Below are 19,240 nucleotides of genomic sequence, written 5' to 3'. Positions count from 1 at the left end.
CCATATATATTTGCACACACAGGAAATTGCCTTGGTGTGGTTGGTGCATTGTACAAACAATAATATAAAAACAACAATAGAACAACAATATATACAGTAAGAGAGTTATGGGATGTGCGGTTCTAAGGTGCAGAGATTGTTGATAGTGCCAATAATATATAGATATAAACTTCAGGAACTCCCAATAATGAAGAGGTAGATGGCAATCCAGAATGATTTACCAACTAATGAAGCATATCAATACCATATCATATGTTTTTCAGTGCGGGGCAGAAGTATTTATAGAGAGGACTAAAGTTACATTGAAACCACCAGTGTAAACACACTGACTGACTGTGTACTGTTGACTCAATCAATCCATCCTGTCCTGTAGTTGTTAGATGTGTCACTGTTATAATGTTGGTTGATAACGGTTGTTATTTGATATTATTCATAACTGTAATAACTGTGGTTGCACACTCCCAGCGAAGGGCACTTCTAATCTAGGGCTAAGGCTAAGGGAGAGGAATTGGGACAGGTCCTAAGCGTGGCTGGAGTTCTTTTCCTCTTTAGGACCATTGTGTACTACACTGAATTGAAAAGTATTGATTATGATTATTGTAAGTAATAGTAATAAATATTGCAGTACGTGAGGATTGACAGGGCTGTAAATAGTGGTATTCTTTCACAATACATTGCAGTCACTTCATCTGCATTAGGCTACTGCTGGTGAGCCATATGATGATGATAAATATTGAGAGAGTCCACCCTCTGTTTAATGCTGTTTCCATATGGCGAAAATGTATTTATCTCAATTTGACTGAGAAGCAGTGATGTAGATTATTTTTTCTAGCACTGAAAAAAAAAGATTCCCTTTTGTAGGAAAAATACACAACTTTTTATCATCTAAACGAGTTAAAGCTGCTTTCAGACGTGCTCTGAACTGTTTCCATGGAGGGGTATCTGTGAGAGTCTCCAGAGTTTCTGTGGATTTTCTCTGTCTGGCCCTCGGAGAATAAAGTCTCTAGAAAGTCTGGAGGAGCTGATGTGAGAACACATCAGGAGATCCTCTTCTGGACTCACAGATATTGATATCGTTTCTAGCCTGACCGATGCAAAGATGGAAAAAAACTAAAGAAAACAAATATCTCAGCATTAATAAAGCAATGCCAAACACGGAGAAGACTCGTGAAGATGTCAAGAGAGTTTGTGGGGGGTAAGAGCCAATGCCGGTTTTGATGAGCTGTAAACAAAACCATCTGATCTCCGCAAATAATACCTTACTTCACCTGAATCCTGCGGAGAAGTTGTTGTTACCCCCCCCCCCCCCGCATTAAATGTGATGTGTTTTTGTTTAATGGTAGAACTAGTTTGTGTGACCTGTGTGCACAGATGTTATTGGATTTCAATGAACTAACATAGCACAAGGCTACACAGAGACTATGCTTCTCTTTTGATTACAGGTAAAATCATTAGTTTATATAATTATATGTATTTCAGACATTTTAGAAAATCACACATATTTGGATTTTTAATTACCGCTGGAAATCCTAATTTTAGATGAACAATTGCAGTACCCTTCTCAAACTATCTATTGGTCCACTTTTGCTTAACATCATTTTAAGAGTTACCCCTTTTGGATTTTTGGTCCAAGAAAAGGTCCCACTGTGTTTCCATCCCCCCTCACAGGACGTGACCTTGGAACAGGCACAGCTCCTCCACAAAAGAGACCTCACAGTGCCCACACCCTCACTGTCGCTACCGAGTGCCCTCCAGCTTCTGCATGTAGAACAAGGAGCCTGACAAAAGAAAAGGGAGACCTCCAAGAGATGTTGTCGCAGAGAAAAAGAAAAGAGGGCACCACAGCTTTGTGCCGCTGCATCCGGTGAGAGGGGACGGAGCAGACCGATGGCTCCCGCAAGCAAATGAGAGGGGAGACGCAGAGGCACTGAGAGGAGCAGCGACAGTGACATGTTTCTCTTTTGGGTGAAATTGACTTGATCCATAGTAAATTTATTTAAAAAAAATATGGTGATGACTAAATTAATGAATTATATTGATGAGATTTGTTAACTCAAACTAAATAAACAATTTAGCATTTGGGAATATTTCGGTCCCTGTGTCTTCTTACAGGTGTATGATGGTTATTTTTCAATACATTATATTAATTTCACTTGTAAATGTTGAGTTCTGCATTTTACTCAAGTATAAGCTGAATATATTTTGACTATATTTTGAAAGATTATGATGTTCAGCTCCCCACTCCAAAACATTTTTATGTTTTAATACAAAGTAATAAAAGCAACGGGAAACTTTTGATCAAGTTGAATAATTTATTGAAGCAGACAAATGCAAGATGAATACATAAATACACTGTGGAACCGTACACCCCCCATTTCACCCACCAACAATGATCTGGATCTGTTCCTCTTTGAGACAGTAACAAAGAACAAAAAGAATGTTCATGTTTATGCTTAATTTTTGAATATTCATGTGCACAGAAGGAATACTCACCCGAGGCTGACTGACGTAAACAAGTTGGACAGTGGTGACCGATGATCTTTGCTGGTTTTGCTCTTTCCATGGGTGGATACCCAGCCTCATCCTTTGAGGAGTTTTACTGTTTTGAATGAGGGTAGCACTTTTTCAAATTTTAAAGAACTACATTTACTCTGGCAATTTATTAAAGAGCAATTTGAGAGTACCTAAACTTCCTGTATTCCCATTTTCTGTCACTTTACAATTCAACTCCACAACATTTCAGAGGCAACTATGTACTTTTCACCTCACTCCATTTATTCCATAAGGGAGGTATTTGCTGATTTAAAATAATGATACAAAATATAATCAACAAATAACATATGGTGTATTCTTGTAGGTTAAAATAAGACTTTATTGATTCACAACCTGTGAAGTACTTAGAAGAAAAAGTTGTATAGCATTTGCAGAGTATTATGCCATTATTCTGAAATGGGTAATACTGCATAACCATTGTTAAGACTTAACTTTTGCTATATATCTAGTTCAGCTTTAAACCAGGTGTTGTTTCTTGCAGTGGACGCGATGTTATCTCTTTCATTTTTAGTTTTTGTATTTTATTTCCATCCCTTCTTTTCATTAGCATGCTAAGAAGCTAGCCCAGGCCTTCTGCCTATGTACGACACCACATTTGGTGTCATTGAGAATGTACATGCAGCACCTTTAAGAATATTTGGATGATAATACAAAGTAACACTGTTGTGGTACTTCTACTTTGATCAGAGGAAAAGATCTGAGTACTTCTTTCATTATTGACTTGAGGCCATATTTGCTCCCCTGCGTATTTATACCTCCTGTCTCAAGATGACAGACTGCAGGCCTGTTTGAGTGCATGCATGTGACCTGTCTTGTGAGGACTGTGGAGAATGACTTACACCCAGCGTGTTCCCTCATTTTTCCATTCCTGTATCACTGCCTAACACTTCATTACTGTGCAGGAGTTTGAGTCAGTTTGTGATTAATAACATCTGGAAAATACACAGTGGATTAAAAAAAGTCTGTGACTGATCACAGAACATTTTACATTCAACATAAATGTGCCTAATTTCTATCAAAGTTGTGCATCAGATATTTAAAAAAAGGAAAGAAATAAAAAAAAGAAACACTTCAACATTAAGAGATTTTCCATTTTTCTTTGCAAGAGAGAAGTAAATAGGATTTCCCTGGCTAATGTCAGATTTGCATCAACATTAGTTTTGCATGAGTGCTGCTGCTGGCAGGCACCTGCAGCAGGACAACAGGTGTGTGTTTGTCACCGACAGGGCCAAAGCCAGTGATCAGTGACTGTGATAACGTGCCAGGCTGCGAGGAAATGTGTATCAAAACGAGGAAACACAGTGAAACAGGCCCCACCTGAGCAGCAGCCTCTGCCGGCCCTGTTAATGGAGTGGTGCAGTTAGCATGATGTCCAGATGGGGGCGACACATCAACCACTAAACTCTCGGCACAGGGAACATTCCCAGCATTCCCAGCGGCTGCAAGGGACAAAACAAGAGAAAAGGAGGGGAGTGACACATGAATAGCTTTAAACACAAATTAAATGCCTCAATTTAATCCAACAAACAGGATTAGAACATGAGAATCAAGGTTCTTTTCTTTTTTCCCAGTGTTTGGACACAGGACGCAGTGTCTCAGCCACATGGCCAGACTACCAACGACAGCTGAGACGGAAGCAGAGGCTTTGCCAACTGTCTGGCTCATTCTCTCGTAGGCCTGCTTCCCTCAGGCCACTCACAGCCAGTGTAGGAACATGTCCAAGACTGTCAAATATCAGCACAGTCACACACACACACTCGCAGCCCCGCGCTCTGTGTATCGAGGGTTTGCTCTTTTTCATGCAGGTCGTATAAGATCTCAACCACACCCCAGTTTGCACTAGTGGAGTTTAATGAGTTCTAAAGCGTAAGTGGCATTAAAAGGCAGCTGGATTCAGTTGAGTGAGAGCGCGTGCACGTTCCGTCAAAACATGATAACTTACAGTTTGAAGGGTCCTTAATTACCAGCTGGCTGTGTGGAGTGATGGCACTTTATCACTGGGAAACATCAAAACGCATTTACAATTCATTATTCAGACATTATACACTCCCCTTAATGTGAACACTCTCTCTGGAATGGTGTATTGTCTGAAATACTGTCTGTCAATTAGGAAATGAATACAGTTTCAGTTAAAGATGACACAATACACAATGGTACTGTCTTTACGAATAGGAATTCATACCAACATGAATACAGGGAGAGTGACAGGAAGGGGAGAAACAGAAATGATGTTTTCAACAATCAATAATAATAATAATAATAATAATAATAATAATAATAATAATGCATCCTGCTGCTCTGGCTTGGTGAAATCTATACTTCCCCAGCTTCCCTTTCTTTTACTCCACTGCGTAACTTGGCTCCACCACCTGTTGCAAGAGGAAACCAGAGGTGAGGCTTCCGGTGAGGCCGAGCCACTGTCAAGTTTCAGCTCCTACTCCCTTTTCTCCCATGGGTGTAGCTGTAAGGACAAGAGGGCGGGCACGGTGCCATGCTGGCACTCATCTCACCAACAAGAAATGAATACACCAACAGATGAGATAGATAGACAGATATATGGATAGATGGATAGATAGACAGATAGACAGATAGACAGATAGATGGATAGATGGATAGATAGATGGATTGATAGAAAGATAAAATAAGTACAAGATGTAGTCATACCTTGAGGCGCATCTCCTCTCTTCCGTTGCGATCCCTCCTCTCCTGCAAATACACACAGAAACAGAGGGGAAATGTGAACCGCGTGAGCCTCTGATTGACTGATTTCCCACCTCCTCCATTTTTCCCCCTCTCATGCAGCCCCTCTGACTGCTGCACACTCTTGAATAATAACCCCCTCTCCTCCTCCTTTCCTCTCTCTCCTTCTCTCTCCCTCCTATTTAAAATGCCGCTCACAGGCGCGTCACCGTGCTCGGCTTTAGGCGCGCGCACACTAACACATTCCCTCTCTTCCCAATCGGACCGAAGGTTTGACAGGTACAACAGCACAACCCCCAAGAATATAGAGACGCACGCACTCTCCTCCACGCTTTCATCAGCTTTGATCTTCATTCTCTATATGCGAGGTTACAGCAGATGAATAAAAGTAAAACAGCTGAGCATGTTATTATAGCAGATAATAATATATATATATTTATTATTGTTATATATTAATACATATATATTATTGTATGTGTATATTATATTATATATCTATATGTGACATTGCAATACTACATGAAAGAGTCAGAAATAGAGAAACACTGCAATTAGAGTGTGCATTTAAGACACCAGATCTATTTCAAGGCCTGAAGAGTTTTTTAAAATATATTTTCGGTCTCTCTCTCTTTCTCTCTCTCTCTCTCCCTATCTCTCTTTCTCTTCTTCCCTCTCTCTATCTTCCTCTCCCTCGCGCTCTCTCTTCCTCTCCCTCCCTCCCTCTATCTCTCTCGCTCCCTCCCTCTCCTTCTCTCTCTCCCTCCCTCTCTCTCTCCCTCGCTGCATTCGCCTCTGTTAGTCGTGAGTGAAGCTCAGTGAATGCGGCTGCAGAAGGAGCCAGCATACTTATGCGCCTGACACGGATATACTGCTCTGTCTTACAGGAGGTGGGGGGGAACACATCCTCTCCTCTAACTCTCCTTCTTTATCCCTGAATTGGATCATATATATGTATATATATATATATATATATATATATATTTTTTTTTTTTTTTTTCCTTTTTTTAGGTGAGAGGGGGGTTTAAAATCCCCGCGTATCCTCTCCAAGTTTTATTTTTGATGATATTCTTTTGTGGACGGATGGGAGCGGGAGAACTCGCGGAGTTTCCAGCGCCTCACTTGCACCGCAGCGGACCTAAAGGCTGAATAACTGCATTATTCATTTTTACGCGCCGGTTTCTGTTATCCTGAATAGTCTCTCTTATTTCTCCAGTGTCCCTTTTTCTTCTTGTCGTCCAGGAAGGGAGCCAAGAATTCGCCATAGCCTTCTCTTTTTCTCATCCGACCTTTTTCAATGCGCTCCCATCAGATGGAGACTGAAATGAGCCTCAATCTTCCGCGGAGAAACTGATCTCAAAAGAAGAAGAAACAAAAAAACTGTTGTGCAAGGGACTAAGTCTTAAGACTGGATTTATGCTACTTGGATGGAGAGAGAAAAAAATGATACCCTGGTACGCGCAGCCTGATGGGAGCGTTTTGGCTGCTGCGCTTTGAACCGTTCTGCCGGTGCGCAACTCCGCTCGAAACAAACCAGTATTTATTCTTTGGACGGCTGGAGGTTGCTGAGCCGAGCTGAAGCCTGCAAACGCACAGGGCTGGGGACGCTCTCCACACCAGTTCCCCCAGCGCCTCTGCTCCTCCAGTGTCCCCCGAACAATGAACACAAACTCTGAGAATGTCGGACTTGTTTAACCGCATCACCGACCACCTTGCGCCTTTTTTCACGCCTTGGAGTCGCCGGACGCGCCGTCAAGATCTCTAAAAGCTGTCTGCCTCTCATTCTCTCCCTCTCTCTCTTGTTCTCTGCTTTTTCACGTCTCTCTCTCTCCCTCCCCTCCTCTCTTTTCTCCCACACTCTTATCTCCGCTGTAACCAAATGAATGTTCTCCCATGGAGGTAGTACAACCACCTTGGGGACCGAACGACCAGAGGGGTGATTTTTCTAAGCAAGAGGAGCCTGTCAGCAAGAGACGCATCGGGTGAAATCGGAGCCTCAGCCACCCTCCCCAACCCCCTCACCCCCCCCCCCCCCCCCCCCTCCATCTCAATCTCATCCACTGCATCTCTCCTCCAGTTTGCTTGGCTGGGGTTGATAACACGGCAGAGCCCTGCATGGGGACATAGGGGCCCAGAGGAACCTTGTTGCGCCCCTGTCTGCGCTCTCGTCTCGGCTGGGGAGGACCGTTCGCGCACGTCTCCATCCATGTCTCACAAACGCTGCCCCGTGTCTCCGGAGGAAGCCGCATCCATCCCCACCGCAGCTTTGGGTAAGTCCAATTTATCTGGATTGATTGACGATGACCTGATTTTTTTACGTATATATAAAGAAACTCTGTATTACATTTTCACGCGTGTGGAGGAGAAATGTCTCTCTGAGATAAAGCTAAAACATTCTCAATGTGTCAGGAGTGGGCAGAGTCCCAATTGCCTTTCCCCTCTTGTTGGTGTCACACTTGCTTTGCTAAATAACCTGCTTAGAGATGGTGCTGCTGCTGCTGCTGGCTTCAAATGAGACCCCTATGAAAAGATAACTGCAGCCGTTTGACTTTGATTATGTTGAATATGCTTTGAGGGGGAGATTGTAGTCGTGCTTCTGTCTTAGACATTTTCCGAGATGATGCCTGACGTCTGTCTGTCAGAAGAAAGATGCAGAGATGTAGCAGTACATGGATATGAGTAATTTATAGAGCATATGGTACTTTTCCTGCAGTACCGAATGATCTGCATCAAGCGTTTGCCTTGTTGATCATGAATCATTCTGTCAAAGTCAAAGCCTGCAAAGACTCTAAGAAAAAGTGCAACAATTATATATGTTCATTAGCATTGCATTTTGCATATGGTGTTTTATGCAGTAATAAATAAATGAAAATACATAATGAACTCAAATAATAAATGTATTCTCCTAAAATGTAACTAGTGTAAAAGATTACATATTGCAATCGCAATATTATCCCTGTGAAATATACGCATTTTGATGGTTTGCTTTCTGTTTGTGTGTGTGTGTGTGTGTGTGTGTGTGTGTGTGTGTGCGTACGCATTCATCTCTGGCTTGTACGCCTGTGTGTGTGAATGCTTGTGCTGCATGCACCTGTCTTTTCTTCAAAGGTTACTAAATGGTTTTCTGGGGGAGGATTTCTAACCGGCGAGATGCTGCTCATACTCCTGCTGGCAGCCTTTTCTTCTTCTATCTCCGGCTCCCTCTCCTCCTCCCTCTCCTCCCCCTCCATGTCGGACGGACCCCCGATGGCAGACCCGTCCACCTCGGACCTAATGGCCGAGACCTGCAGCGCCTGCTCCTGCATGTCTGTGGAGAATGTGCTGTACGTCAACTGTGAGAAGATCACCGTCTACCGGCCCACGCAGCTCATCCCACCGGCCTCGTCCCTTTACCACCTCAACTTCCAGAACAACTACTTAATCATACTTTACCCAAACTCATTCCTGAACTTCACCCACGCTGTGTCACTGCAGCTTGGGAACAATAAACTGCAGAACATTGAAGGTGGAGCCTTCCTGGGGATGAGTGCATTGAAACAGCTGCACCTGAACAATAATGAGTTAAAGGTGCTGCGAGCGGACACTTTTCAAGGGATAGAAAACTTGGAATACCTTCAGGCTGACTACAACTTGATAAAATATATTGAAAAGGGAGCATTTAATAAACTGCACAGGCTAAAAGTGCTGATTCTGAATGATAATCTTGTACAGGCACTACCTGACAACATATTTCGCTTTGCCTCACTCACCCACCTGGATATAAGGGGAAACAGGATCCAGAAGCTTCCCTATTTGGGTGTTCTGGAACATATAGGGCGCATAGTAGAGCTGCAGCTGGACGACAACCCCTGGAACTGTACCTGTGATTTAGCACCTCTCAAAGCATGGCTTGAAAACATGCCCTATAATATTTTCATTGGTGAGGCCATATGTGAAACACCAAGTGATTTGTACGGGAGGCTCCTGAAAGAAACCAACAAACAGGAGCTGTGTCCCATGGGAACAGGAAGTGACTTCGATGTAAGGATGCCGCCTGCACCGCCAGATAATGACCCCTCCAAAATGTCTCCGACCACCGTGGCTCCCATGGCCACAAAATCGCCGAAAACCACTGACTCATCAAAGATATACGGTAATGGTATTGTGGCTGGTTTGCCCCCCTTTGGAAGAAATAGTCAGATCGTTTCCTTTCAGACACGGACCCCTCCATTGATGTGTCCACAGCCCTGCAGTTGTAAAGCCCACCCATCTGACTTCGGCATTAGTGTCAGCTGCCAGGAGAGGAGTATTAAAAGTCTGGCTGACCTCAGTCCCAAACCCCAAAATGCCAAGAAACTTCACCTGAGCGGGAACTACATCCGCGACATAAGTCCAGCAGATTTCCAAGGGTTTGAGGGCTTAGATTTGTTACACCTTGGCAGTAATCAAATTTTCACAGTCCAGAAAGGTGTGTTTGCTAACCTCACTAACCTGAGGAGACTGTATTTGAATGGAAACCAGCTTGAAGAGTTACACCCAGAGATGTTTTTGGGCCTCACAAATCTACAGTACCTATATTTGGAATACAATGCCATAAAAGAAATCTTAGCAGGCACATTTGACTCCATGCCGAACCTACAACTCCTGTATCTCAACAATAATGTTCTGCGGAGTCTTCCCGCCTACGTGTTTGCGGGTGTATCTTTAGCCCGACTGAATCTTAAAAACAATCACTTCATGACCCTACCAGTGAGCGGTGTCTTGGACCAGCTGCAGTCATTGACCCAGATAGACCTGGAAGGAAACCCATGGGAGTGCTCCTGTGATCTGGTCGCCCTCAAACTCTGGCTAGAGAGGCTAAGTGATGGAGTGGCCGCCAAAGAGGTGAAATGTGCCTCCCCTGTGCAGTTCTCCAACATTGAGCTGCGCCTTTTGAAAAATGAGATCCTATGTCCCAAACTCATTGCAAGGCCACCATTTATTCAAACTAGTGCCACCCCTGTTTTGACCTCTGTGTCGCCTGCTGGAGTTGGCAAAGCACCACCGGGAGGACCTGTGCCTCTCTCGATTATGATCCTTAGCATCCTCGTAGTGCTTATTCTGACTGTGTTTGTGGCCTTCTGCCTTTTGATCTTTGTCTTGAGGCGGAATAAAAAACCAGTGGGTAGGCAGGAGGGGCTAGGGAATCAGGAGTGTGGCTCTATGTCATTGCAGCTCCGCAGGCACAACCATAAATCTGGCAAGAAAGGTTCCATCCCAGGGGACGACTTGGGAGGTGAGACATTCATCCCCCAGACCATTGAGCACATTGGCAAGAGCCACACCTGCGGAATCGGACGCTCCTCAGACATGGATGCTGGGTACAAGTTTGCTGAATCACAGAGGCAGAAGATCATCTTCCGGAACACCAGCGATAAGGAAAAAGAGGCACTTTCCACCCTGGAGCGCAACAAACGCCTCAGCACCATCGACGAACTGGAGGAGTTCCTTCCCAACCGAGAGCCCAGCATGTTCATTCAGAACTTCCTGGACAGCAAAAGAGATTTCAACAGCATAGGGATGGGTGGGTACGAGATCCGCTACCCGGACAAAACGCTGGATAAAAAGATGAAGAAGTCGTCACTGATAGGCGGGAATCACAGTAAGATCGTGGTGGAGCAGCGGAAAAGTGAGTATTATGAGCTGAAAGCCAAGCTACAAGGAACGCCTGATTACCTGCAGGTGCTGGAGGAGCAGACTGCACTGAGTAAAATGTAGGGAATCCTGTGTTTGGTTTAGTGAAATGATTACACATAAACAAGGAATCAGACCCACGTACAGGCAGACAGACAGCCAAACACACCTGCCTTTCTGTGGTTCTTTTTCCCCCTCAAGCCGCGCGCACACAAATACACACACACACACACACACACAGCAAAAAGTGCCTTCTGGAAATCTTTAATGACCAATGCAGAGATGGACAAAATGGCTCCACACTACAAAGCTGTTACTAGAATCAGCGTGGATGAATTCCACAGAAAAGACCTTTTGGATTATCCACGCCACTACATGTATGAATCCCACATACATACCACAGGACACCATAAAAAGCAACCAGACAGTCACAGTAATATCTGCTGCTATTGAAATGGATACTTACCTCGTTATTTTTTGTTGTTCTTGTTCATCTTTTTCTCCTCCTTTTTAGTTTTTTTCAACCAAATCAAAGGGTCTTGACAACAGTGCTTGAGAATAAACCTTGCCGCCGTCTTCAACCCTCATTTAAAAGAGAGGGAGAAAAAAAAAAAGGAGGCAGTATTGGCTGTTGTTCTTTTGCTCTGGAAAGAATCCAGAATCACTTCTTCTGGGATGAGATCAACAGAATCAATGACTCAGTGGATGCTACTTTGCTTCTCTTCCTTTTTTTTTTTTTATTTGCGAGGATATGTGTTTGTTCTTGGGGGGGGGCTCTCTGGAGTCGGCTGCAGACTCTCTGCCATCTTGTCTGGATTACACACCAGTAGCAGTACACCTGCTCTCTGCCGGAAGGCTAAACGGTTCCTGTTTACCATTCATGGGAAATGGAGGAACTGCAAAACTCTTTTGGGGAATGATTTTGTGACTTGTTTTCTTTGTGTAAAGAGCCATGTTAAATATAGTGTCTTCTGAATGGAGTTGTGTTCCTCTTCAAAATTGCTACTTAACAGTAACTGTATGTTTTGGGTGAAATCTAACGGCACATACACTGTCAGAGGACGTTGTTTCAGAAAAATGAAAAACCCAAGGATAAAAAAAAAAAAATTACAAAGCTGCTTGCCATGTAAGCGTAACCTGGAATTTATTTTGTAAGTCTTACATTATTTGTATCTGTGGGACTGGTTTGTAAATTACAAGAAAAGATAAACATCTGCACACACACACACACACACACACACACACACACAAACATACTGTATGATGGAGCATCATCACCAAGAGACTACAAGCCAGAATTGTCAGACAAACCGCTAATGTTATTCAATCAGTGATCCGCCTCCCCTTGTCAGCACTCGATTCGTAGTCAAAAAAGATTTAACAACATAGTTAATTTATTTTTCTATGCAGGATTATTTAAAGAATTATTGTATTATTTAAAAAGAATAATACACAAAGAGTGGGAGGGACTTGAAAGAACGATGTATCAGAGCTAATTCAGGCCACCAGAAGTAACTGCGGAGTTGATTCAAGGGTTTTTGTTTCTCCCAGTTCGCTGAAGAACTTGACCCAGTGGACGAGTTTGTGACATGTGATCTGTGATGTTTCCTTTTCTATTGTGTCGCACTACAAACCGAGGCCTGGTAGAGTCTGTGACGTTTCAAGCAGTTTCCTTATTCTTATATCTCCCACAATATCTTGTTCAAGGTTTCTCATTAACATTATGCAACCAAAATAAATGTGCATTAAACTTGATATGGTTCTGGGGGAATGCCGGTACAGGGAGGGGTTACGGTCGGGGGTCAGGGAAGTTCATGAATTGAGGCTCTAAATTGTCTGATTTGGAAAGAATCATATCATAAAACACCATGTGCAATATTAGTAAAAATGCTCAGTCATGACGGCTTCAAATAATTTTCTTTAATTTATTTAGTTTGAGGTTATATTGTCAAGACAGGTTCTATTTCGAAATTCTTTTATCAACTTAACTCTATCCGGTCCTTATTTAAAAAGTATTGTTAAGTTAAAATTATGAGTGTTTATTGACATTACAAATGAATAGAATGTATCTTGGAAAGTATAATAAATACAGTTTTCTATCAGTCATAAATCTCCTGTATATTGGTTAATTTTCTCTTGTATAATCATGTTGAAATCAAGGTATTAAAATCAGCACCTATTTGCACTGTGTCCCCCTATTTCTTTTAGTTTGCATCCTGTTAGCTTTTCTGGGCTGCTTCATTTTTAAGGGAAAGTACAAACGATGAAAAAAGGATTCTTCGAATGAAACTGCCAAATCTCATTTTAATTCCCACCTTGAGTTTTTCACAGAACAAGTTGTCTCACAGCTCAGTGTTGAACGGACTACAGCTGACGTGACAGAATGCAGCGCTTGTGTTGTACGTGTACAAAAACTGGCTGCCCTTCAAGCCTATTACGTGTTTGCCTGGTCTGTTTAGTTTGAGGAAACTGGCTGTGGAAGTAAGGGAACTGCCGCTTGTTACACTTGAGGCCATGAAACCACTCTCTGCTTAATACTGTGGTTAAAACCACGTCATTAGAATCGGTGTGCAATGTTTTCCAACTTACTTTTCAAGTCTTTGATTAAAGGTCCAGTGAGTTGTATTAAGGGGAGTCTATCAGCAAGAATGAAATATAATATTCATTAACGTTTTTTCCTAGTGTATAATAACATGAGATTAAAGATTTGTTGAGTTGTTTCTACCCTAGAATGAGACCTTTTCATGAACATCAGCATAAGGCCTTCTTTAGCTAATTCCAGCCTTTTTTCTAGAGTTGCCCAGATTGGACGAAACCAAACAGTGGCTGTATCGTCTCTAAGTCATCTGAAGGCCAACGTATATTCTACTACACACCTAAAGGGGAGGGCGAGGCCAGGGGTATAACTTCTATTGTATCATACCACTTCACTGACAGATGCTCATAAATCCTACACCTGGAACCTTTAAGCCATTTTTAATAGCAAGTTTAAAAACACAATTTAAGGGTTGTGTGCTGGTTTGCACAGCGGCTCCCTTAAACTGTCATAAAAGTCAGATTTAAAAGTTTTTTGTCCTCCGCTCCTTTGCCTTTTCGACATTTGGAAGCAGTTTTTTCTTGCCATTGACCCTCACGTCTTCCAGGTAAAAATGTGTATTTTTAGGCACCCATCAAACATTCACGTCTCTTCCACTTCAGGGGTAAAAAATTCAGATTTCCTGTTTCTGTGTAAATCCAACCTATATGGGGCTTTTGGGAAACCGAGTAGCAGAAAGTATGACTCATCCACACGCCAGAGAATTGTCCTCATTAATTATTAATACCCGTGGCAGCTATGAACTAAAAAGGGATGTGTGTGTGGGGGAGATCTGATATGTCCACCCTCTTCAAACACTCCCACTCTCTGCCTCTTCTCCATCGTCCCTCATGCCGCTCTGTAATAGAGCAGAAACATCATTTTAGATAGGCTTAAAAAAGAAAGACTCAAGTTGGCTGGAAAAGTCTATTTTCTTTCCAACATTTTACTGCAGTGACTTGGCTCCGGAGCAGGGGCTCTGTTCCTGGAAGCTCCCGGGGTCCTTGAGGGGGAGGTACCATGGCGTCCCTAGAAAGCAGAGAGTCAGTTGCTTTCCACTGTAGTTTCGCTGACCCGATATTAGTGGAGTGTAAAGCAAAAAGAGCGAGATGCTTGTGTCTTTTCCCCCTCTCGGCTCTTCTTATCTCGCCTGCTGTGGAGAAAGTTATGCACTTCGGTCCAGAACTTTGAATGAAAATCCCTCCCTGCTGTGGCTCAGTGTGTATTCTGATCTGACCTGGTGAAATGTGCATCTTAAATTTGTTTCCCGTTTCTTATGGGCTGGAATTTAAGTGGGCACCATGTGAACCAACCTGCTGGGGAAAAAGAGTAGCATGGCTAATGTGTGGTAAAGGCCACAAGGGGCGCTGTGAGCTAAGAACACAGCAGAGAGTGAGAGACGGTGTGACTGAACTGAATTAGGATTCCTCCTGGTTATGAGAAAAGTAATATATAGAAAAAAAGTTCTGCAAATTTAATGGGAAGGAATATTTCAGAGTTTTCTAATAATGATTCTTATTATTTCAGAGCGTGAGCATTGAGAGCACTCCAAATCTACTTGGAAAGCAAGGGAAGTAGCAAAAAAGCTAATGTAGAAAAGTAAAGGAGGGGAACATAAGTGGTCACAAATCTGTTTACTGTAAATCAATGGTTTCTTTTTACCTAATTGATTTAGAAAAAATATTATTTTCTCAAATCTACACTGTTAAATAGAGTTGTGGCTAGGAGCTCAGACATTAAGCTAGAACAATGTACAGCTTGTGATCTGTAACAAAGAGCAGCTTTTTACATCCCCTTCTGTCCTAATCTACATGTATTTGTGCATGAAACAATATTCAACTTGCCAGGGAGTAAGAATGCAAATGCTCTGTTTCGTAATATCCCCAATGGAAGTGTTACATGTCAAACCACCCAAACAGCACTCAAAGGCAGCAAGAAAGACTCTTGTACCACAAGGATCATCCTAAATTGGATATTATCCCTCCTCAGAAAGAACTGCTGCAGCTTTCATGATAACAAGGAAAAAGTTTTTTTTGTACAAAGGTTTGATTCCTGTGAAAAAGGTACAGTTTATTTTAAGGTTCTGTGAGCACACGTTATCTGTGACAACAGTGTGCAGTTTCATTTACCTGTGTCTTTCATTTCTGCATCTCTTCCCATTTTGTTTTACTGCACATCATTTCCTCTCAGATTGGACGGCTCCTCCTTTTCGTGTTTGACTTCCCTTTCTCTCTTTTGGTCTCAGGTCATGAGGCTTTCTCATTAAAGAGACGACAGGAATAATGTATCCATGCGGTGTCTTTTTAGCAGAAGTGATAACACCTAAAAAGAAGAAACCATTCCTTTTCTGCATTAATAACATTGTTGTCTATCCCACAGCATTTCTTTGTGTACTGTAAAAGAAACCACAGCAGTTTGATCTATCTTGTTCCCACACTGTTCCATGCAGTTCAATTTCATGGATTATTCTGCCAAAAGAGAGGAACCAAGAGTTTTAAGAAGATACTGTGCTTCCTGTACACTTGATTAAGGACACCTCAGTAATACTGTGTAGGGCCTCTCCTTCTTAGTTCTTCTTCTTGTTGAATTCAATAGTTAGAAATTTTACTCTGAGATTCTGCTCATGATTCCATTGCATCATTTCTGCTCAGGTCGCAGGTCCTAAACTCAGAATTAGACACCATCGGCATGGAGTCCGCAGACCCAACCTGCCTTTTGTCAACAGTCCAGGTTGGTGATGGTCTGGTAGTGTGGGGAACATTCTCCAGACACACTTATACTTAAACCACCAGTCATGGTTTACGTGCTAATACCCATCTGAGTATCGCCATCTTCTAATGCCTGCTTCCAGTAGGATAAAGCTCCATGTCACAAAGCAAAAGTCTCAAACTGGTTCCATGAGCTCGGTGAGCTTTGGTGAACACAGTCACCAGATGTGCATCTAATTGAACCTTTTGGATGAGGTAGAACAGGAGAATAATATTCCCCACCCCATTACACCACCAGAAGCATCCTGGACTGTTAGGCCAAGTCTTTAGTGTGCCTTAACAGTCTGCAGATAGGCCGACGGTCTGACCACCCTCCCCTAACCCACCTCTCACCCACAAGGTGCTTTGGTCTGCAGAACTACCGCTCACTGGGTTATTTTTTGTTTTCACATCATTTTGATTCTAGAGACTGTTATAATCCCAGGAGATAAGCAGTATCAGAACAAGGGTTAGGGTCACTAAAATAATGTTGTTACCTCATCCTGATGTTTGATGGGAACATCTGCATGCGTTGATGCTGCTTTGTGATTGGCTGATTGAACAACTGCATATATAAGTAGTTATACAGGTGTTCCTAATAAAGTGTCCACTAACTATACAAACAACTCTGATGAGATTCCAATGCAATGATGTCAGAGTGATTTCCCCAGGGTTATCCAAGATTCCAAGAATTTAAAACATAGTTTTTGAACTTTAGGCATTTACCACAGATGATCATTCTCATCATCATCGACGCTAGATATTAACCCATCTTGGAGAGTTAAAATCTATATAAATGGTCCTCCACTGCTTCCTCTCAAAATACAGCTCTTTTAACTCTGCACTCTTACCTTTTAACAACGGCATAACTGAGACACAAAAACCATGTGATTGTCATATGAAGTAAATCCTATGAGTGCATGGAACAGTTTCAAATAACACAGTAGGATGGTTTGCAAACATCTGTAGTTAACGGGCTTTAACATGTACGACCACAGGTATGGTTCAAAATAAAGGTTTGTGTGGTTAAACCAGAAATTGTAGCACATCATGCATTTGTAATAATGGATCAAGCAAGTTCAATCATTTGTCCCTGTCTTACATCATCAGAGCATCAAAGTCCCATCTACTTATACGATACACTGATGTCTAATGGCAAACCATTCATTCTTAAGTTTGTGGTATTTCCTCCAATTACATGGCTCATTTTCCCTCTTTGACAACTTATTAAGCTCTGGTCAGTCGTATGTTGCAGTGCTGACCCATGTCTGCCAAATGATACCAATGTGCTGAGGAATGCTACCGCAGCATTTTTGGCAAATAACCATGGTCAGGCGGCTTAAGGAGGTATGAAAGGGGATGGCATCTCCCCAGTTACCGCAAATTAGTCGATGCATCCCCAACGAGGGGAGAACAATGCCTCTCCTCCCCAGCAGCTGCCTCATTAAACATGGGCAAATCCACCAGTGCTGCTCTGTTGTAGCTACTTGGCTGCCATTGCCACAAATGTAGCGCCATTCATGAAGACTAGAAATCTATTGTCACCTGTCTGCTGAGTACAGTGTTAAATGTTTGATTTGGATAATTTAATACACACTGTTATTGAGCAGATGGATTTGTGCATGTTTCATTGGCCCCTACATGAAACTTTGGTGACACTGTTCAAACTTTCAATAGATGCACGACATCTTTCCTTAAGACATCAGCCCACATATTATCCCCTTTTTTTATTTACTTGAAACGGATACACGTAAAGGTACACATTAAAGGACAGCGGTGGAATTTTACAGCCCACACCATTCACTTAATGTCAATTCTCTTTCAAATTCTGTTCTTTGAATACATCTTTTTTTGCACCTGCTTGGTGTGAAAAGGATAATGAGTTTCTGAACAAAACGAGATATCTACATTCTTAAATAACTGCCCTCCAACAACAATGGAGTGAAATTAATGTGTAATGTCTAAACCTCAATTCGTGGTTTACACATAGAGAGACTCCTCAGGTCTTAACACCTTTTCTTTATAACTTGTCTAAAAACGACGTTTTATGCAATGTAAATATAATTTCCGCCCTAAAATATGGACTCAAATGATATTTATTCAATGATGGAGATTATATGATTTGCCCTCTTTTAATCCACTAATGTATGAAATGGGTCAGTATTGAAAAAACTAGGTCAAATCAGCAAGCTCAGAGCTAGATGTCAGTAAATCCAACACACTGATCTCTGAAAGACACTACACAACCACGCTTCACCTCCACTCATACCCACTTCTATCGCCGTAATACACCTCTAAAGGAGGCCGTGGGGCTGGGTACAAATCAAACTTGATTGACAGCTCCCTCTTGTTAGGGAACTCCAACATGTTATCATTCCTATTGGTGGATGGAGTCTTCTTTTTATGACCTCACAGAAAAATGCTGCATGCTCAGATTAACAGGAGCCACACTTATTTCGGCAGATTCCGGTGGTGACCCGTTTCTTTTTAGTACCAGGTGCATGTAAATACAAATGAACACTGTGTAGCTCATGCAAAATAAGCTGAATAGATTGTATCCTTGATGATAATGGATTTTGTTTGGGTGCTGCTTATTTTGCCAGCAAATTTTTTGAAATGACTGTTCTTCCTTCCATCAAAAGGGACACATTGTTATGCAACCTCGACCGTGGTTGTTATGGAATTTGCTTTTTCAGGATTCATGATGTGGTCTGCCTCTCGCTTGTAACGTCTGCACTAGAAATCAGCCTAAGCTGTCCCAGCATCATTATTGCACAGTCATGTTCAAGAAATGTGGAGTATACAGTGTGGTTACCATTAGGTGACACAGTATAGTCCACTCAAGACAGAGTATTGGAGGAAGTTCCTGTCAGTGATAAAACAGCACTAGAAAGGGCCGAATTAAATCTATTTCATTGGCATAATTAGCAAGCTGGGTCCAAATAGACCTTTTCAACAGAAGACATTTTGACATAGTGTGTTCTGGAAGAGTGGAACTCTATTCTTTTTAAATAAA

The 19,240-nt window shown here is 42.3% G+C and overlaps 1 protein-coding gene across 1 annotated transcript; it reads left to right on the top strand.

Moving 5' to 3' along the window:
- Nucleotides 1-7,324: 7,324 nt before the first annotated feature.
- Nucleotides 7,325-13,011, top strand: slitrk4 (SLIT and NTRK-like family, member 4). The gene is made up of 2 exons (XM_062393079.1): nucleotides 7,325-7,520; nucleotides 8,359-13,011. Exon 2 carries the CDS (start codon nucleotides 8,401-8,403, stop codon nucleotides 10,984-10,986), a length of 2,586 nt encoding a protein of 861 aa, XP_062249063.1. The 5' UTR covers nucleotides 7,325-7,520; nucleotides 8,359-8,400; the 3' UTR covers nucleotides 10,987-13,011.
- Nucleotides 13,012-19,240: the final 6,229 nt, after the last annotated feature.

The sequence above is a fragment of the Platichthys flesus genome, chromosome 8, assembly GCF_949316205.1.
Source record: "Platichthys flesus chromosome 8, fPlaFle2.1, whole genome shotgun sequence".
Taxonomy (NCBI): domain Eukaryota; kingdom Metazoa; phylum Chordata; class Actinopteri; order Pleuronectiformes; family Pleuronectidae; genus Platichthys; species Platichthys flesus.
Note: the sequence above shows the minus strand (reverse complement) of the source record. Positions and strands in the feature narration are given on the sequence as shown.

Coding starts and splice junctions, on each gene's coding strand:
- slitrk4 (XM_062393079.1), top strand. CDS start 8,401: ATGCTGCTCATACTCCTGCTGGCAGCCTTTTCTTCTTCTATCTCCGGC.